Source organism: Paramisgurnus dabryanus, chromosome 22, assembly GCF_030506205.2.
Source record: "Paramisgurnus dabryanus chromosome 22, PD_genome_1.1, whole genome shotgun sequence".
Classification (NCBI taxonomy): domain Eukaryota; kingdom Metazoa; phylum Chordata; class Actinopteri; order Cypriniformes; family Cobitidae; genus Paramisgurnus; species Paramisgurnus dabryanus.
Genome location: NC_133358.1, coordinates 10,113,658 through 10,134,364, shown reverse-complemented (window position 1 = coordinate 10,134,364; position 20,707 = coordinate 10,113,658). Strand labels below are relative to the sequence as shown.

The following is a 20,707-nucleotide window of genomic DNA, read 5'->3' as shown; positions in this document are numbered from 1 at the left end:
AAAACTGTATTTTTTATAAGTACCACAATACCATGTATACCGCAGTATTTAAATATAGTTATCAATCGGTACCACAGAATATAATAAGAGTCCAGGAAACCCATATTTCAGCCCAAGTACAGTGCCAGCAAACTTAAAAGCCCTTAAAAGGCCCAGAAACGTAATACTGCAGTTGCTTTTGGCACAGTGAAAGAGAGACACGTGTGGCAAATCAATGCCACGTCACTGCAGGCGACTGAACAGCAGGTGCTACTCTGAAAGCAGGGGGTCACGATGCTTGAATGAGACTGCTGTGCTTACAGAGCCACGTCTGAGGATAAGAACCAGCTCCCCGCAGATCACAGATACACCAATTTCTGCCAATCCCACTCATGGGGCGACTCACTTCTGGAGGAAATGACAAAATATAAATAGCTGCTTTCACCAGATCCCCCAACCCTTTCTCCTTGATCCGGGCCCCTCAGCTCCGTAGGACCCGGGGCCTCAGACAAAATGCCTCTCAGTCATTCATTTGCGTTCGCTCTCTAGCTCTTTTCCTTATTTAACTTAATGAGAGGTTGCGGAGAGACCTGTCAGTGTGACAATAATTACAGAAACTGCACTATTTGCCAGCTGCCCCAGGCCCAAAACATTCGTGCACGCGCGCATACAACTGAGGTCATGGAAAAACAAAAAACGTAAAGCTCTTTGGCTACTTTATGAACGGCCAGGCATCAGACAGTGAATACCGGTTACTTTAATAAGAAGACGGTGGACAATCAAATAACAGTAGTTACGACCGCACATCCCTGTAATTCAGATAATGTACGGGCCTTACCCTAACACCATGCCACCAGATAAACACAAAACACATCAATGCACAGCATAAAAAAGGAGTTCAATCGCAGAACACATCAGGTGTGCATGGATCGTGTGTGTGTGTGCTAAAAATATGCACCAGGCATATGACTGACCTTTAACATTGAAATTTGGTTGAAATAACGTTGGTTGTTTGTTTAACGTTGATACAACGTTGATACAATGTTGAAACAACGGTGATACAACGTTGAAACAACGGTGAATAGTAAACGGTTGAAAAAGGTTAATAAAATGCTTAAAAATCAACGTTGAAATTTGGTTGAAATAACGTCAGTTTTTTGTTCAACGTTGATACAACGTTGAAACAACAGTGAATAGTAAACGGTTGAAAAAGGTTAATAAAATGCTTAAAAATCAACGTTGAAATTTGGTTGAAATAACGTCGGTTGTTTGTTCAACGTTGATAAAACGTTGAAACAATAACGTTTATGAATCAGCCAGGTTAGGGAGGAACCGGCGTACTATAATTTGACAGGAGGTGATGTGTGCAGATTTTTGCAGGGCAATGCACCGCACCCCACAAAGTGCAAACAAAGACACTTACTTAACATCCTGTTACAAACAAAATTACTAAATTATTAAATAGAAGTCACTGCCAAAAATACCGTGTTGTTGCCAGTGCATTGCATTGCTATGTGATTGCTAAGGTGTACAGAGCAGTTTTTAACTTGGTTGCTACGCGGTTGCTAAGGTGTTCAGTGTGCCTGCTAAATTTTTGCTTATTGACCCAAGTCAATATAGCCTTTAGTCCCATAATATTCTGGTGTCTAGATTGTGACTCGGTCCCTTGTTTGAAGTCAATGGGATTTATTTTAGTGTGAGAAGAAGAGTTGCAAGTAAATAATTGTGTTGTGCTAGCAATTAAAAGAAACTGTAAATGAAAGTACGGTATACAATGCCAACACTTTGATGTTTGTAGTCTTGCGTGTTTGCCGAGAAACTGAGGCTTCATCTCAACATTCTGATCGAAACTCACAGCTCAATGTGAAAGCACTAACAAAGATTTAGAAACAAATACATTCAATAAAAATAAATCATATCTGATCAGTGAATTGTGTAGGAGAGCAATTTGTGAATAACATGTTGTCTTGATAACTGTGTGTGATAAATAAACATCAAATAAAAAACAATGAAGCTTCAATCAAATGCCAATTAGAAAAGACCATTTGAAGAGATGTTAGAAGAAAAACTATAATAAAATCCAATGGACATTTCTTTACAAATATTTAAACAAAGCCAAAGTGTAAATCCAACTCATAATCAAATACTTAAAATGCAAGACTTAATATTAAACGTATTTAAACCAAAGCATTTCATAAATAAATACGATCTATATTGTCTATCATGTATATATATATGAGGTAATGTTTGTCCTACAATCACAGCAGAGTTACGTTAGGCCTGATCACAATCTTTACACAAACCCCATTACTACAACAACAAAGACAATTGCATTTATTAATCCATGACACACTTCTAAAATCGTTTCATTCGTTAAATTATGTGATGACTTTGATAACACCACAATCATCATCACATTATTTAAAGCAGTTAACCCATCTGATCCATTGCTTTAGCTGTGTACGCTACAACAATCAAACATCAAACTCTTAAAATCTCTGAGAAATGCGTTTCATCTTACCCTTGAATGTTCCGATCTGCAGCTTTGTCTCCTGTTGTTCAGTTGTGTATAAAGCACACATTCGATGACGAGAAGTAAACAGATTGCATACGTTTTTTTTCTCCGCTACATATTCGCTATGTTTCAAGGGAAGGGCTTTCCAATGCATCCAGCAGCAGCAGCGTGAGAACTGCGCCTCTACCTATCTCACTACTGCCACATCTAACCTGCTATTAAAAGGCGGGGCTAATACCGTTTTCCCAGTTACGCATTGGTTACCCAAGAGCAATCTTGTTTATCATTGGTGCATTGTCACGTCCATGAAGTATATAGACTGCGGTCAACACAAACGCCGATACAGTACGTGCTTTAATTTAATGGACAGTGTGGAGTTTCGGGTCAAGTTATATATTTATTGAAATATACTTTATAAATTAAACTTCAATTTGTTAAAAATAAAAATTGTACGTGATTACAATATATTAATCAATTAAACATACTGGATTAATAACATTGGTAATGTTTGGAAAAGGTATAGATATTTAATATAAATAATAAATGGTTTTAAGTATATTTATTACATAATACATACAAATACTAATATAAAAAGGATATTAAAAAATAATATCCTTAAAGAAAGTTTATAATATTTTTTTTAAAGGGGCCATGGTTCAAGACTTTTTTAAGATGTCAAATAAATATTTGGTGTCCCCAGAGAACATATGTAAAGTTTTAGCTCAAAATACCAAAGAAATAATTTATTATAGCATGTTTAAATTGCCACTTTGTAGGTGTGTGCAAAAATGTGCCGTTTTGGGTGTGTCCTTTAAAATGCAAATGAGCTGATGAAATTCAAACACTGATCGCAATGATGGTGGTTTGTTGCAATTACTCAATTGTGCTTTTTTCTGCACTACACTTTTCGGCAGTGCTGTGGTTGGATAGTGCAGATTAAGGGGTGGTATTATTATAATAAGAGCTCCTTATGACATCATAAGGAGAGCCAAATTTTAACAACCTATTTTTTCATGTGCTTGTAGAGAATGTTATACCAAAACTAAGTTACTGGGTTGATCTTTTCCACATTTTCTAGGTTGATAGAAGCACTGGGGACCCAATCATGGCACTTAAACATGGAAAAAGTCAGATTTTCATGCCATGGCCCCTGAATCATCTATATTTTCTAGTCTATATTTTTATCAAATGCTATAAATGTTATATCAAACCTTTAAAGTTTACTGGCTTGAGATAATTACCTGTTGCATAACTAAAATAGCCAATCTTGTCTGCATTAATGTTTTTTTAACCTGGCAATATAGACCTAAATAGCTTCTATGATTATAAAGTTATATTCTTTGACAAAAATTAAAGATATCCTTTTTCTTAGGACACTATTTAGATGACTGCAATTACATTTCCTGGCAATGTTAACCCCTTTAAACAAAAGCTCAGATTTCCTATCTCCATCGTGCTGGATCATGCTGGGAAAACACATGATCATCAGGTTCATTTCAGTTCAAGTACATCCTGTCATTGCATAATACTCATACATTTCATATTCATATTATATAATTTCATATAACTTGTTATGCTGGTTATAGACTTTGTAATGAAAATGTTTGTATTGACTACGTTAAAAATGCAAAATAGAAGCATTTCCAATTTCCTATATGTAAAATAAAATTGAATAACATGATGTGCTTTGTGCATAATGATAATAATATCTTCTGAATCTGTTTTGGCCTTAGACTATCAGGAGAGAGTGACTATCTGACCACATTCAAAGTTCCTCACACATGACTGATAGAGCCATTAGAGGAGTGCATAACATACGGCAGGATGCAATCTGTTTCCTGTACCAACAGATGGACTTCACTGTACATCTCCCATCCCACCCCAGCCTTCTCCTGTCCTTAATCTCAGAACCCCAAGAGCCCTGCAGCTTCACAATTTCATGCTCATGAATAAAAGTGAGAAGAGAGCTGAGATATGGTCAATTTTTCATTATACAGTACTGTTCATTTAATCAGATAGGCTCAGTCATATGTGAATTCATAAAGAGGGCAACACATGGGTGAAATAGCAAGAACATTTCATATTGAGAAGGAAACAAATCTAATAGTTATAGAGCAGTAGACGGGTTTTGTACCTTTGTAGCACCTTTTGTGAAATGGACCTATACTTAAAAAATAAAACTATGGCATTGTATAGCACCTTTATTTTTAAAAATGTACTGTTTGTAGCATTTCTTAGCAATAATTTTCTTCTTTCTCTCAACTCCTTTTTTAAACCTAAAAGCTAATGACACCTGATAACAGGTGCCTAACCCAAACCTGTTAGCTTTTTTCAGCTACTGTTTTCTGATGGAAAGCATGTGGCATTTTTTTACAGGATCTGGAATAAGTGGATGTTATGCCTACATTGCTTCATAAGGCTTTGGAAATAGCAGAGGTGGAAGTAACGAATTACAACTACTCACGTTACTGTAATTAAGTAGTTTTTTCGTGTACTTGTACTTTTATGAGTACATTTTTAAGTCTGTAATTTTCCTTGTACTTAAGTACAAATTAAGGTAAGTAATGTACTTCACTACTTTGAAAATCACATTCGTTACTAAGTACTTGTAGAATTTGAATTAAATTAATATTCAAATCTTTGACAGCATTTGGATATCCAATAGAAATTATTGATCGTGGGCGGGCCAATAAAAACCCTTGTATTTGGACAGGTGTTGTGTCGAAGTCTGTTCCCCCTATGTTCCCCCTATTTTTCCCTTCAGTGTAGTGTTTTTATGGCGTTTTTATCACGTTATAGGTTTTATTATTTATATATTTAAAGTTTTAATGGCTACTGACTGAGATGTATATGTGCATTTCTGTAATGTATCTGTATTGTTCTTAATGGTAAGTCAATTATTTTTACAGTATGAATCATATTATATGTATATTTATTTATGTATGCAAACATTACATTTTTAAAACAACCAGTAAAGGAAAAAAAGAAAAAGACAGGCTATATTTTAAAAGAAATACCCTAATAGAAAACTGTCAAATGTATGAAATATTTAATAAATTGTATTATAAAATACATGATATTATGCCTTTTTAGTATAACCAATTCAAATCTTTAATCTTTCTAAATGTAACGTGATGAAAACGCTATAAAAGCACTACACTAAAGGGAAACATAGGGGGAACTGAGTTCGACACAACACCGGGAAAAAAGCCCGGTCTCTGGCGAGGTATTCAATCGATCCTCGCGCGTCCTTCACTGTGACGTTGTATAGTGTTTTAATGTCAAAGAACTTTGGCGTTATGGACGCTGAATTAATTAAAAATTCCGAAGAAATACCGGATGATGAGTGCCCATGTCGCACCTGGGAGTTGTTCACAAACAGAGGAAGGAAAGGAGACAGCGTGCAAATGTAATGCAAACTTTGTTTGCCATCTGCAGTGATTTCGGCTTAATACTTCAGCCTCTAATCTCAAAAAGCACATTATGGTAAGAAGACTTATAACCATATTTATGTGATCGTTTTTGTTTTTAATGTTGGGTAGACCTCACGATAATGTGACTGAAAACATCACTTGAAACATGAGCTTCAGTTACCTAGGTCACTGACGAGCACATAGACCGTAAAAAAAGATTTAGCATTGTAAAATGGCGCTCAAAGTTAAATTTCATGTCATTGTCAACATATTATTCATATTGAATCAGTGTTTTAAGCTTATAATAATAAACAGTCTAATAAGGACTCTTTTATCAAATTCGTCTGTTGCCGCGTCCCACTGGCGTAGCAGTGTAACTGCACTGACAGCCTGTCTAAATTACACACATGTCAGTGCTAAATGCTGATAACTTTTGAAATATTAGTAGGGTACTTTTTCAAAGCTTTCTTGTCCAATAATATTTTTTAACTCTTTTACCCGCCATTGACGAGTTGTCTTGTCAATTAAGAAAAAAACATTTGCCTAAAAAACGTGTTTCTGAAGAATTTATGTTAATGTGCAATACCGCGATTGTCCACTAGATAGCGGACTTACCCAATTTATGGATAAACTGAAGCCAAAACGTTATTTACTAATTTTATGTTTGATATTCGTTCTGAATATGATCTCTAACTAAATTCATTCACAAAAATGCAATTGTTTCAGCTTTTTGCTAAAAAAAAAAAAAAATGTGTATTTGTAAAGAAAAATACCAATATTTAAGAGTTTATAAGCAGGGAAAAAAATAGGATGAAACGGTTTTTACACTTTTTTTATTGTTTGTTTGAAAGTAGAGTGTCTGTTCTTTCATTTGATATATTTGTATGTTTATATATTTTTAGAAGAAAATTTTCCTGGAAGGCATTTGGTAAGACTTTTGTGAAAATCATAAAAAATGCTGGCGGGCAACTTTTCGAAAAATGGCTGGCGGGGAATGAGTTAATGTAAAAAAATCTGTTTTTAAATAAAATAACCCAACAAGCTTATTTATGGTGCATCATAATTCATTAATAATAATAACATTAGACCATTTTTATAACTTGATAAAAATTATATGAAGAAACAATATGAAATAATAATAATAATAATAATAGGTGCTGTTAAAATCATTTAACATTCTTTAAACAGACAAAATTCCTGTACTATGTGTTTATTCGTATAAGACACAAATTGCCTGTTTTTAATCCATTCATATTTCTGATTTCATTCAATGAATTTAATGTTTATTCAATAAATATCACCGGCTAAAAAGTAATTTGTACTTGAGTAGTTTTTAAGAGGGGTACTTTGTACTTTTACTTAAGTACATTTTTAACACCAGTACTTTTACTTGTAATTGAGTATTATTTTAGCAACTACTTGTACTTGTACTTGAGTACAAATTTTCAGTACTCTTTCCACCTCTGGGAAATAGTGTACAAGTCAAATAGAAAACATGTGCAATCGTATAAAAAATAGTTGCATTAAGATTAATCAAATCCTTTTAATTTTTTTGTTCAAAATAGAAAGCAGTTGCAATAGATTATATCTTGGAACAACCCGAGGGTGAATGAATATTGCATTTTAATTGGCGAACTCTTTCTTCTATTTCTTTGTCTCCAAGGCTTCTAAGTGCCTCCTTGTGGAAAATCTCTTGTGCTTGCCATTTAAAAGATTTATTACAAAAATATCTCCAAGCTCGGCCAAATAGTGTTTCCATCATGACTATAGGTTTCATATCCCCGAGGGACACAATGATTAAATAGATCTTACCTATATCACCGTTATGATAGGTTTAGAAAAATAATGAAATGAAATTTTTAAACAAGCAGAAGTAAACATTAGGAGCAAAGCAGCTGATGTTATTTGCAGCGAGATCCTGCCAAAGACCATTAAGATGATGAATTTTATATTTTTAGTTGGTTATTTTAAAGGGGACATTTCACAAGACTTTTTTAAAAATAAATCTGTAGTGTCCCCAGAGTACATGTGTGAAGTTTAAGCTCAAAATAACATCTAGGTAATTTATTATAGCATGTAAAAATTGCCACTTTGTAGATGCAAGCAAAAATGTGCCAATTTGGGCTTTCATTTTAAATGCAAATGAGCTGATCTCTGCACTTAATGGCAGTGCTGTGGTTGGATAGGCAGATTAAGGGGCAGTATTATCCCCTTCTGACATCACAAGGGGAGCCAAATTTCAATGACCTATTTGTTCACATGCTTGCAGAAAACGGTTTACCAAAACTAACTTACTGGGTTGATCTTTTACACATTTTCTAGGTTGATACAAGCACTGGGGAACCAATTAAAGCACCATTTATAACATATTTTAAAGGTATGTTCCCTTAAATGCCTGTATGATAGCTCAGAAAGGAGAGCTATATCAGGAGGCAAATGGTATCATGACATGCCTTATTCAAAACAGCATTTCTGATCCAACTCCCCTACACTACACACTCACATGCAAAATAATATGATTATTTATGCTTTGCATCCTTAATATCTTTATTATTAATAAATGTAAAAGTAAGAGCACTCAAAGGCATGCTTTATTGAGAATGCAGTCACGACTTAAGGGGGTTGAAGGTTTTTCTCTGTGATTTGTGTGTAGCACAGTCTTACCCACCTCACTGCTAAAATATAAATGCATTATATGAATTTTTTAAAGATTTAAAAAAAAGTTTCAGGGAGCTTGTTTCATCATTGACTCAAATATCACTTGTAAGTATAGTATAAATTGCCATGACTGAATCAGGATTCACATTTTTCAAGACGCCTAAGATATAGAAATATGGATTAATCGAAATACATACGTCTATATTCTCTGTCAAAATACTGTAAATATCCCAGCTGTCACTTGGACAAAAATAAAAACAAGCTGATGGATCGAATGTTCATGGTGGTCTGGTTGTCCACCACATGATGGTGCTGTTTCTGGGAGGAATGATGGCGAAAGACATGTATGCGCACATTTTAGAGATGACATAGCAGACCCCTTAGTACAGTGGTCACCAACCCTGTTCCTGGAGATCTACTTTTCTGCAGAGTTCACATCCAACCCAAATTATACACACATGAATCTGATAATCAAGCTTTTCGTTACCAAAAAATAGAGGCAGGTGTGCTGAAGCATGGATCTAAAGTATGCAGAAATGTAGATCTCCAGAAACAGGGTTGGTGACCACTGCCTCAGAAGAACAAATCTAATCAATACCCCTTAGGACCAAAGGGAGCCTCCTTGTAGTAAGGACCACCAATACAGACAACACTTGGACAGTACCCTTTAAAAAGGTGATTTGTTACCAATATGTACCTTTGAGATACTAATATATGACAATTGGGATATTTTTATCATTTTGTCTGACAGTGTATAAATACAGGCTGATGGATTAAATTTAAAAAATGGTGGTGATCCCTCGTCACATGATGGTGCTGTTGCTGGGAGGAATGATGGCGAAAGACGTGTACATGCACAGTTTTGAGGTGATGTAAACCCCCTTAGTGTAACTGATACCCCTTGTAGTAAAGGACCACCAATATGGACAACACTTGGAGTCCTAATGGGGGTCCCTATAGTGCATGGGCATTTAGAATTATCCTACAACCCCCCCAAGCCCCCCCACCCCCAGTGACGCCCCTGGTTACAGCTATGTATACATTTGGTCCAATTACTGTATGTACCTTTGAGATACTAATATGAATCCTTTAGGTCCAAAGCTGTATTTTTTAAAGGGACACTCCACTATTTTTGAAAATATACTAATTTTCAGGCTCCCCTAGAGTGAAACATTTGATTTTTACAGTTTTGGAATCCATTCAGCCGATCTCTGTGTCTGGCACTAGCACTTTTAGCATAGCTTAGCATAATCTATTGAATCTGATTAGACCATTAACATCGCATTTAAACATAACCAGAGAGTTTCGATATTTTTCCTATTTAAAACTTGACTCTTCTGTAGTTACATCGGTTACTAATACAGACAGAAAATTAAGTTGTGATTTTCTAGGCCGATATGGCTAAGAACTATACTCTCATTCTGGCGTAACAATCAAGGACTTTGTTGCCGTAACATGGCTACAGGAGGTGCAATGATATTTTGCAGTGCCCGAAAATAGTTCCCTGCTATTGAAAGTTACCAAGGGGACTATTTTCAGGCGCTGCGTAATATCATTGCGCCTCCTGCAGCCATGTTACAAAAAAAATTGAAACTCTTTGGTTATATTTTAGCGCGATGCTAATGGTCTAATCAGATTTAATGGATTATGCTAAGCTATGCTAACAGTGGTACCACCAGACCCGAAGATCGACTGAATGGATTCCAAAAAGGTACAAATCAAATGTTTAACTCTAGAGGAGCTGGGAAAAGAGCTTATTTTAAACAAAAGTGGAGTGTCCCTTTAAAAGGATACCGCCCCTGTCACAGCTGGGATAGATATTTTGACCATTTTTTCCTGACAGTGTATAAATACAGACTGATGGATCAAATCTTGGGCTGTGCCCTTCAAATGGGTCATCATTAGTCTGTTCTGAAATGTAATGAAGCAATAACAAAGCACCTGCTCAACTGTGTTATGAGCAAAATAAATAGGCTCATCATGTCAGCATTGAATTTTGGCACAAATCAATTACTTAAGCTAGTCAAACTGGGCAGGTGCTAGCACGGGCATGATGTGTGACATACCCTCATCCTCGACATTAATGATCACTAAACAAGATAAACAGGCAACATGAACAATAAGAATAAACATGGGTGTGGCCTAATAAGCAACATATAATAATGCAACTATATATAAATGAAAGCGAATCTGGTCAGTATGATTTATTGCATCGTATTCTTGCATCAGTGGCACCAGAAAAATCAATGCTAACAGAGGGGGCACTATAGATCACTGTTTTTTATTTTCACACATCAACAGTTAGCAAAGACATTACACCAATGGCACTCCTCCAAAGACACGAGTGAAAATAAATGTCAAGATCCAGACATTCATTGATTGCACATTTGTAAGAGAAGGGGGCTGGTAAACACTGCACACACACACACACGCACACACATATACAAACCCCCTCATGCACACGAGTACACACACTTCGACATGCTCATTTGATTGGCGAGTCCAGGATCTCCTGGTAATCCTGTCGAATGGCCCTGCCCACCCGGTACAGCTTGAGACCCGTCAGAACGAACACACTGAGCATGATGATCAGAGCCCCGAAGACATCATACATGGATGGGATCATTCGCAACACGATGAGCTGAAGAAGCATGGCTACCACAATTTCCAGATGTTGCACGGTGCTAACAAGCGCAGGGTGAAACTTGTTAAGGGCATAGTAGACGCCCAAAAACGCCACGGTGGAGCAGATGCATATTCCGATGAGATAGCCCCACGTCTCGCCATCCAATGGGATGATGGGTTCTTGCATGATAAACATGGTCGACGCTCCCCACACGGTGCCCGTCCAGCCAAATGTGAAGAGCGCAGTCCACATGCTGACTCGCTCCTTGATGGCCCTGTATACTATCATGGACAGAGCCGCGGTGAGCCCTGCCATCACAGTCATGGTGTACCCGAAGGCTTCTTTCCAGAAACCCAGAGGGGACTTCTCTTCGTTGGCGATGTTGGGGATCATGACCAGGCACAGGCCAAAAAGACTACCTACAACAGTCACTACATCCGTGTAACCGAGACGTTCGTCTAGGAGCAGAAAGGCCAGAATGGCGCTGAAAACCGTGGTGGTCGCCCGCCACATGATGGTGCCGTTGCTGGGAGGAACGATGGCGAAGGACGTATACGCGCACGTTATCGAGATGACGTTGCAAACCCCATAGAAGAACAAGCGTAAACGATAGCCCTTGGGCCCAAAGGGAGCTTCCTTGTAGTAAAGGACCACCAATACGGACAACATTTGAATCACAGAGCGGATGAAGATGAGCTCTAATGATGGCACTTTAGAGCGATCGGCCGCTAGGCGTGTGATGAGGGCCACACAGCCGTGAGCGATGGCCGCCCCGAAAAGGGCACCCCAGGTGACACGCGAGGCCAGAACCGAGGCCTCCCCAAAGCTGGCGAGCTGTCCGCCAACTCCTTTGTCTTTCTGCTCGGGCCTGGGAAGGGAATCTATAGTGCCGAATGAAGTCCTGCTGTGGCCGCTCTCTGACACCAGTCTCTTACTGGGGTTATTGTCCATGAACGCACTGAAGTCCTCAAAAGACGGGGCGTCGTCATATCCCTCATCGCCCGGCTGGGGAAAATGTGTGGCGTATTTCACCGTTACTGTGTTTGGATGAATTTTAACCCTCTTTTTTGAACCATACTGCCTTGTAGGGGATGGATCCATTTTCTTCACCTATAGAAGAACTGTAAAAGATGAACATTACAGGATTAACTGATGTTGTAAAGACACAAAAATATATAAGACAGTGGTTCCCAACCTGGGGGATCATATTATCCAAACCAAACCATGCCCCAGCACATTTGTTCCCTCACCCTACTCCTTCAGAAGCACATATTCACACAGTACTTTTATCGATCCGAGTCCGGGCACGCTTTCGTCATTAGGATGCGATTGTTTTGAAAAAAAAAGCAGGAAGTAAAAGCGATCTCTTAACACTGGAACCCATCGTAATGTTAAGTCTGTGTTTTTTATTCATCGTTTGGTGCGCAATGACACACAGCCCTCTCACATGTCATCATATTGCTTAGTTGATACAGCTTAGACATTCACGTAACCCTGCTGCATGCATCAGAAGGCTTTTACGCAGGCAGATGAAGGTGAGTGGTCAAGCAATTGAAGTCTCTCCCTTTAAATCGCGCTCTGGCGTGATTGCGCTCACACTATAGCCTCCTGCGCCTGAGCCCAAGTAAACTGCACTCCAGCCCGCCTCTGCAAGCCGGCCAGGGTGGGATTAACCAAAGCTCGCCCGAGCACGGTACAGAGCGATCACACTAGTCAAACGAACCATGCTCCGGGGCAAGGCCAAAAAAAGTAGGCGTTTGACCCCCAAAGCCTGGTTTGTTTGACTAGTGTGATCGCTCTGTTCCGCGCCCGGGCGCGGATTGGTTAATCATGCCGCGGCCGGGTTGCAGAGGTGGGCCGGAGTGCGGTTCACTTGGGCTCAGGCGCGGAAGGCTGTGGTGTGAGCGCAATCGCACCTGAGCGCGATTCAAAAGGTGAAGATGTCAGTTGCGCGACCACTCACCTTCATCTGCCTCCATAAAAACCTTTCGATGTGCGCAGCGGGGTTACGTGAATGTCCGAGCTGCACACGTGACAGATCAACTAAGCAATATGATGACATGTGAGAGGGCTCTCTGTCATCGTGCACCAAATGGCTCCGAATAAAAAACACAGACTCAACATTACGGTGGGTTCCAGTGTTAAGAGAGCGCTTTACTTCCTGCTTTTTTTTCAAAACAATCGCATCCTAATGAAGAAAGTGCGCCCGGGCTCGGATCGATAAAAGTACAGTGTGAGCGCGTGCATCTGGGGGAGTAGAGAGGGGTGACAATCACGCTGGGGCATGGTTTGGTTTGGATAATGTCAGTGCGCCCTTAAACTTGCTCTGGCAAGATTAGCGATCACACTGCGCTTCCTGCGCCTGAGCCCAAGTGAACCGCGCTCCACCCCACCTCTGCAAGCCAGCCAGGGTGCGATTAACCAAACTGCGCCCGGGCACGGTACAGGGTGATCACACTAGTCAAACGAACCAGGCTCGGTTTGGTTTGGATATTGTGAGTGCGCCCTTCTGGGTAGGGTATACAGCTAAGGCCAAATCTCGCAAGATGTGGGGAAAGGATTAGGTTTGGGGATAGGATTAGAATAAAGCGGAGCTGGCTAGATATGATACACTGTAAAAAATTACCGTTAATTTACGGCCTAATTTTACGGTAGTGAACTGTTTTATAAATTTACAGTTTCTTGCCGTAAATGGTTGCATGAGTGGTGAGCGTGGGGGAGGAACTGCACTGAAATTACTGAGTGGTATGTGTTGGCCACTTATTAATATGCATTTTCTGTCTGGACTTGTATTATAAAGACTGAATAATTTTGAAACGTCATCAGTAGATGGCCAAGTACTGTTCCAATTCAAAGTTAACTTCTAGCAAAGAACAGTTAAAATCCTATATGTGTTCCAGTACAGTAAACGTTTGTTTTGGACTGCATAACTCCTTTAATATAACCATAAATAATGTCATAAAAGGTCTGTTCATTCAATAAACCGGGCAAAATCTGTATGAACGTATACGTAGAAATAATATTGAGGACACACTGCACGATAATGAAACCTTTAGTTTGATTAAAAGTCGATTAATATTTCTGTTTTTATTTTTTATTAAATAAATATTCTATGTTGGCTCTAAACAGGCAACTTTCTTTCTTGGAAGCAGCACTGGAAGAAGCACTTTACTTTCATCTTTTATATCTTTATTTACTTTTATTATGTTATTATTGGCGGAGGCGCGTAAGGCGCGTGTCCGTATACCGAATGCTTTGATCACGTGATTATTCAAACCAGGAGACGCGCAATCTGGATTAACCGCTGTTCTCCTCAGACGAGTGTTTCGGTGGTATTATGAGGTAAGTTTCTTTACATTCGTGGTTACTTTACTGAAATTAGTTCACAGTGATGTTTATTCAGTTGTCAGTATATTTCGATATGTCTAATATAATAAACCTTGATGTTGACCGTTGGTTCGTGTCGTTCGAGCGCTGAGTGGGGTGAGCTGAGCTCGGCGCAGCTGTGAGCTAATGGAGGTCTTTTATTTGTCTTTATATCTTCTATAAAAATGTGTTATGCTTGTTCTTAAAAGTATTTAACATAGTTAAGTTAATTATAACGCAAGTTTTCTCCAAGTATTGCAATGTGGGCTTAGTTCAGCTCCCGCCTAGATTGACTGAGCTCGTGAGCTTACGTTAGTGGAGATCTTTTAACTTATTTGTTTTTTTTATATATCTTTTATAAAAATGTGTTGTGCTTGTTGTTAAATGTATTTGACATTGTTAGTTAATTATAACGCAGGTATTGCAATATGGGATTTGTTCAACAGGTCCCTCTTATGAAAAACAACGTTATCGTTTTACAGTAAACTTAAACGAGCTAAAGGCCATTCTGAATTAATAACTGTCGTATATTTATGGTTACTTCTTTCAGATCCCTTTCTTGGTGTGTCTTGATGTTTTATATTGGCTAAAGACAAGAGTAAGTATTACTTGGTTTATATTTGCACAGCCACCAGAACCAAACACAAGTCAAGTGCTCAAAAGTGAAATAGCATGTTGGTCTTTATAATGCAATGGATAAATGAAATCGCAATAACTAATGAAATAGTCAGACCTCACTTTGACTTGATGTACAGTTTGAGCGAAGTCAGAACACAGCTCATTCACACAAATCAAATCACTTTCAAACTTAAAGGGATAGTTCACCCAAAAATAAACATTATGTTATCATTTACTCAGACTCATGTTGTTCAAAACCTGTATGAGTTTCTTTACTCCATTGAACACAAAAGAAGATAATTTGATAAATGATGAAGCGCACAGTAGATTGTACCCATTGACTTCTATAGTAGGAATAAATACTATGGAAGTCAATGGGTACAGTCTACTGTGTGCTTACCATCATTTATCAAAATATCTTTTTTGTGTTCAACAAAATAAAGAAACTCAAACAGGCTTTGAGGCTGTGTAAATGATAACAAAATGTTTATTTTTGGGTAAACTATCCCTTTAAGTTTGAAAGGATGAGTACATTTCATGTATTCTCAGCACTCTAATAAAATGGCATTTTGAGAAGCTTGATAAATATGGACGCAGGTGTCTAACTTGATATTAACTTTAGTTTTTACCTTTCCTAACAGTATGTCTGCAAATGCTGGTTCCATGTCACATTGCTTATTCGAGACTAGATCTACAAATAACACTGCAGGTGAGTCGTCATCATCATGAGAAAACATCATGCTCACTGCGATGTTTAATAGCGGGTTGCGAGGTGCATACCACCACTAACTGTATTGGAAACCCCATATAGTGTATATGTGCCCTCATACAGTAGGTGGCAACCCGCTATTAAACATTAGATGAATAAGAAGGTAATGTGAATGCGCGTATTGCTCTGGGGATAGTGTTGTATTATGGCACTTTTCCATTGCATAGTACTCCACGGTTTAGTTTAGTTTGGGTCGGGTCATCTCACTTTGGTGTGGTTAGCTTTTCCATCGAGTTTAGTAACACTTCGGAGTGGGAGGGATTATAGGCGTCTCGTTATATTTGCGCTGCCTAGTGCTGTGACATCATACAAGTGAGAGTGTCGCTGTACATTCCCATACATTTATTTATTTTTCAGTCCACCACAAAATTAAAATTGGCCACCACAAATAGATGTTTGCACATCGCGATTATCACTACCTATGTCTCACATGACAGTTTCTGTATAAACACCCGACCCGTGGCGTCAGTCGAATGCGCTGCGCTGAGCCTCATTGAAGTTGCATTTAAGCATATAATGCTGACTTGCTCGTGTTTTCGCGTCACGTTTGGTATCAGCTCGGGTTGCTTGGAACCCCAACCGAGGTGGTACGAAAAAAGTATCGGGTACTACGCACTGCACCCAGTGGAAAAGCTCCCAAAAGTAAGCTGACCCGACCCAAACTAAACCAAACCGTGGGGTACTATGCAATGGAAAAGTGCCATTTGAGGTTAAAAAAATTATATAAATACTGTTCGGTTATTCACACAAACCAATTTTTTATTTCTTAGTATATTAATGTGTTGTCATAAGCCACATGGTTTAATTTGGATTTGTCTGTGCATGTTTTTTTTTTCTATATCAGATTTTGTTACCATCAACTTGCATTATACAACTGACAGACTGAAACGGTTGGACTCAAAAATCTACATTTGTGTTCCACTGGAGAAACAAAGTCACCTACATCTTGGATGGCCTGGGGGTAAGCTGATAAACATAAAAAATTTTTTTTAAGATGAACTATAGCTTTAACTTCGAGCCGATGCTAGAGTTATTTAAGTAAATGTCCAGGGATCAGGGAACATTTTCTGACTTTTAACCCCAAAAAAGTGCATTCATCCTTCACAGAGGTAATCCACACGGCTCCAATAGGTTAATAAAGGTCTTCTGGGGTAATGGTTGTGATTGTGTAAGAAATATATTTTAAACTTTATAAACTGTATTAACTAGCTTCCGGTAACGGCACCATCTTGGACTCACATGATTCACACGAGTTTTAACGTAGTGAGCACTCGTTGACATGGGTATGTTGTGCAGTTACTCTTGAGTCCAAGATGGCATCATTACCGGAATCACTTAGGGTGTACTCACTTTTGCACACTTTGTAAACAAACCGTTCATGAGCCCCACTCACTTCCATAGTAGGAAACAAGAATACTATGGAAGTGAATGGGGCTCATGAACGGTTTGTCTACAAACATTTCTCAAAATATATTCCTTCATGTTCATCGGAACAAAAATATTTAATCAGGTTTGTAACAACATGAGCGTGAGTAAATGATGAGAGACACACTATTACTGCCACGTGTAGTGTTAAATTTACTTTTAGCACACTGCTTACAAAGTTTTTTTTTTATGTTTATCTTTCAGACTACCTGACCTGTTCCTGTTAAGAGCTAGTCACTCTTTGTGGAATGTTCCTGGCCCATTTTTCCCAAGTTTTTACAAAAGTTTTTTCAATGACCTCAAAATTGATGTGTAAAAATTATAATAAACTTGAATTTGTTTAAATATGTCTATAGACTGGGTTATTTTTGCACAAACCTATTTGGTAATTTTATGGTTCCTCATCTTATCTTTGCCATTCTATTATTTAATTACAAAGCAGCAATTTAGAATACGGTAATTAAACAGTAGGATTACAGTATGCAGCTGGAAACCCTGCTGCCAGTATTTTACCGTAAATTTAAAGAACAACCGTAATTTAGAATACGGTAATGAAACCATAGGATTACGGTACACAGCTAAAACAGGCTTGCGGTATTTTACTATTAATTTACAGAACAGCCGTAATTTAGAATACGGTAATGAAACCGTAAAATTACGGTTCACTGCTGGAACCCCAGCTGCCAGTACTTTACCGTAAAATTACGGCGAAATTTTTTACAGTGTACAGCTACTGTACAGCCTAAATCCTGTAAAATTTTTAGTTTAGGGTTAGACTTGAGGGTAGGATTAGGATGAAAACAGCTCTCATCCGGTGAGATTTCATGAGATGTTGGCTGTAGCCTTTCTAGCCACAACCAGGAAAATGGGATCTGATATGCTTTGTGGTCAAATAAAGATATATAAAATGTTCCACAATTAATTTTACATAAACAATATTTTTAAAGGTCATGATATGTCCCTGGGTTATAAGGAAGCAGGATAGGAACCCCTGTACTACATGAAACTTATACTTTACAATATGGCATTGCATTTTCATGACTTGCACACATTCAATTTTGCTGTTTTATAAAGGAATGGTTGACTCCAGAATTGCAAATTTCATAATTTACTAATGAATGCTATTTCTTGTTATTTTTTTCTCAGTAAACACAAAATAAGCAGAATCTCAGAGATGCTTTTCCACAAAAGATTCACTATTTACTTTTCTGTTATAGAAACGTCCATTCTTCCTAACATGCTTTTGCATACAATGTCATATGAGTTAATTGTAATGGACATAATGACAATATTCATATTTTTGGGTTTTACGGTCAACCTTAAACGCTGTTGTAAATGTGGGTTGTATTTATCAGTGAGCATATTTATAACTGTGTCAACTTAATCTTGCATGAGTGTCTCACTTAAATGCAGATGAAACTCTTACATAATTCATAACTCACTGCTTCAGTGGTCTCCTTTTTCACCACTGTGCTCCATGTCTATGTCTCTATTTCTCTCTCTGTGTCTCTCTCTGTCTCTCTCTCTTTCTCTCTCTCTCTCTCTCTCTCTCTCTCTCTCTCTTCTCTCTCTCTCTCTCTCTCTCCCTCTCAGCCCCATGTGTAAAGCAATTTCTATATTTAAGTGCTGTAGCGCCTGCTCAAATAAGCAGAGTTTGATTCAGTATGATGTGTAAGAAATTATGTAACATGAGAGGAAATCAAAGCGCAATACATTAATTTACTTTCAATTCAAAATATTGCTTAACTTGCATAACAAATCATGTATTTTCCTTATATTTTGATAGGCTATCGTATATATCAAAATCTGATCTGATTTTCACCTTATGTGAGCAAATATAAATCACCATTCACCACTAACCAACAGCCCCACCAGGGGGCAACAATATCGTCCTGATGAGCGTCTACCTATTATCATCTAATCAGATAACTAGAAAAAAATGTCATATTGTATGACAGAGCTTCTCTGAATTATATTGGCATATTGTCCCCATGGCACACCTTTATGCAGGAGACAGGAGAAACCTTGTTAGGAGAAAGATGAGATTGTATTGGTGGTCTGAACCACTACAACCTGAAATCTCTGATCTTTTGTAACACCAAAAACAGATCACTTATTATTGATTATGCGCCTATTATTATTTAAAAGCAATAAAGATGTGCTATATTTGGATTGCACAAAGGCGTGCATTCCTTATCACGAATAGAAATATGCTTTTCTAGTCAATTATTGCATTTGCAAACCATGCGTTTTTGTCTTTTTGTGTTGCATTTCTTCGTATGCTATTTCACGCAGTTTCACAAATTTTGAAATGTGCATTTGCCTGCTTACGCATCCGTTGCAAATCCATTTTTATAAGCAAAATAGATTCTGTATTATTTTCACATTTAAAAATACTGTTACGCAGTCGACGCAGCAGCAAAACGCGTCGTTAATGTGATTCTCATCTAAATATCACAAGCGTAAATCGCGCCTACATATACTGCACATGAAATGAATCAAAGCAAGCCGTTTCAACTTACCACGCTTTGTCAAATGCAGGATCCGGCGGTCTTTATAGCTCTTAAAAATAAAACATTAGTGTTTTAGTTAATTTAGTTCAAGATATGGAGAATTGCGCTTGCCATGTCTCCATCCTCTGCTTCATGGACGCGCTGGAACTCTCCAAGGTGCGCGCATTATCCACGCGATGCTCCGCGCACTCTCGACGCTCGTGTTTCTGCTGGGGTGCAAGACACAGCCAAATTTCTCCTAGACAAACCCACTTATTTCCTTTACGACACAGAGGGTGGGGTGGACCTTGTGAATATTGCATAAAAAAAGATCATATGCGCATACGTACACTGAATTGATCTCGATAGAAATGGTCATGATGCTGTCAATTACTTGTAAGATTAGCTGGGGCAAAAAACTATTGATAGAAATTAATTAGGTAATGAATAAAAGGCATACTTAATAAAAGTCATCAATTATATTCATTAGAGAATGGGGCACGTACGCTTACAAAAATGTCCCTTAAAGACCATCCATTTAAATGAATCATTATTTGTAATCAATCAATCAATCAATCAATCAATCAATCAATCAATCAATCAAATCAATCAATCAATCAATAAACCATGATTAATTTTCTAAATGGGTTAGCTAAAACTATTACGGTATATTCAGTGGTAACTTAGCTGTAATATTTTTTATGTCACTTCAACTTAAAGGGGACATTTCTCAATACTTTTTAAGATGTCAAATAAATCTTTGGTGTCCCAAGAGTGCGTATGTGAAGTTTTAGCTCAAAATACCATATAGATAATTTATTATATCTTGTTAAAATTGACACTTTG

At 37.9% G+C, this 20,707-nt stretch overlaps 2 protein-coding genes and 1 long non-coding RNA gene across 4 annotated transcripts in view; 1 reads left to right on the top strand and 2 right to left on the bottom strand.

The window, feature by feature from the left end:
• nck1b (NCK adaptor protein 1b) overlaps window positions 1–2,674 on the bottom strand; it is a 112,061-nt gene extending 109,387 nt beyond the window's left edge. For both annotated transcript variants that reach the window (XM_065294735.2, XM_065294734.2), the window contains exon 1: window positions 2,501–2,674. The gene's annotated coding sequence lies outside the window, so the exon portion shown is untranslated. The remainder of the gene's footprint in view (window positions 1–2,500) is intronic.
• Window positions 2,675–10,827: 8,153 nt separating this feature from the next.
• On the bottom strand, window positions 10,828–20,152 carry slc35g2b (solute carrier family 35 member G2b). Its single transcript, XM_065295013.2, has 2 exons — window positions 19,892–20,152; window positions 10,828–12,312 (listed from the first exon to the last, which is right to left on the bottom strand). The coding sequence occupies exon 2, from the start codon at window positions 12,290–12,292 to the stop codon at window positions 11,051–11,053; it is 1,242 nt and encodes a 413-aa protein (XP_065151085.1). The 5' UTR covers window positions 12,293–12,312; window positions 19,892–20,152; the 3' UTR covers window positions 10,828–11,050.
• LOC141281410 (uncharacterized) lies at window positions 13,831–17,718 on the top strand. Its single transcript, XR_012335700.1, has 5 exons — window positions 13,831–14,533; window positions 15,108–15,155; window positions 15,817–15,884; window positions 16,789–16,905; window positions 17,574–17,718. It is a non-coding gene; the product is annotated as an uncharacterized lncRNA (long non-coding RNA).
• Window positions 20,153–20,707: the final 555 nt, after the last annotated feature.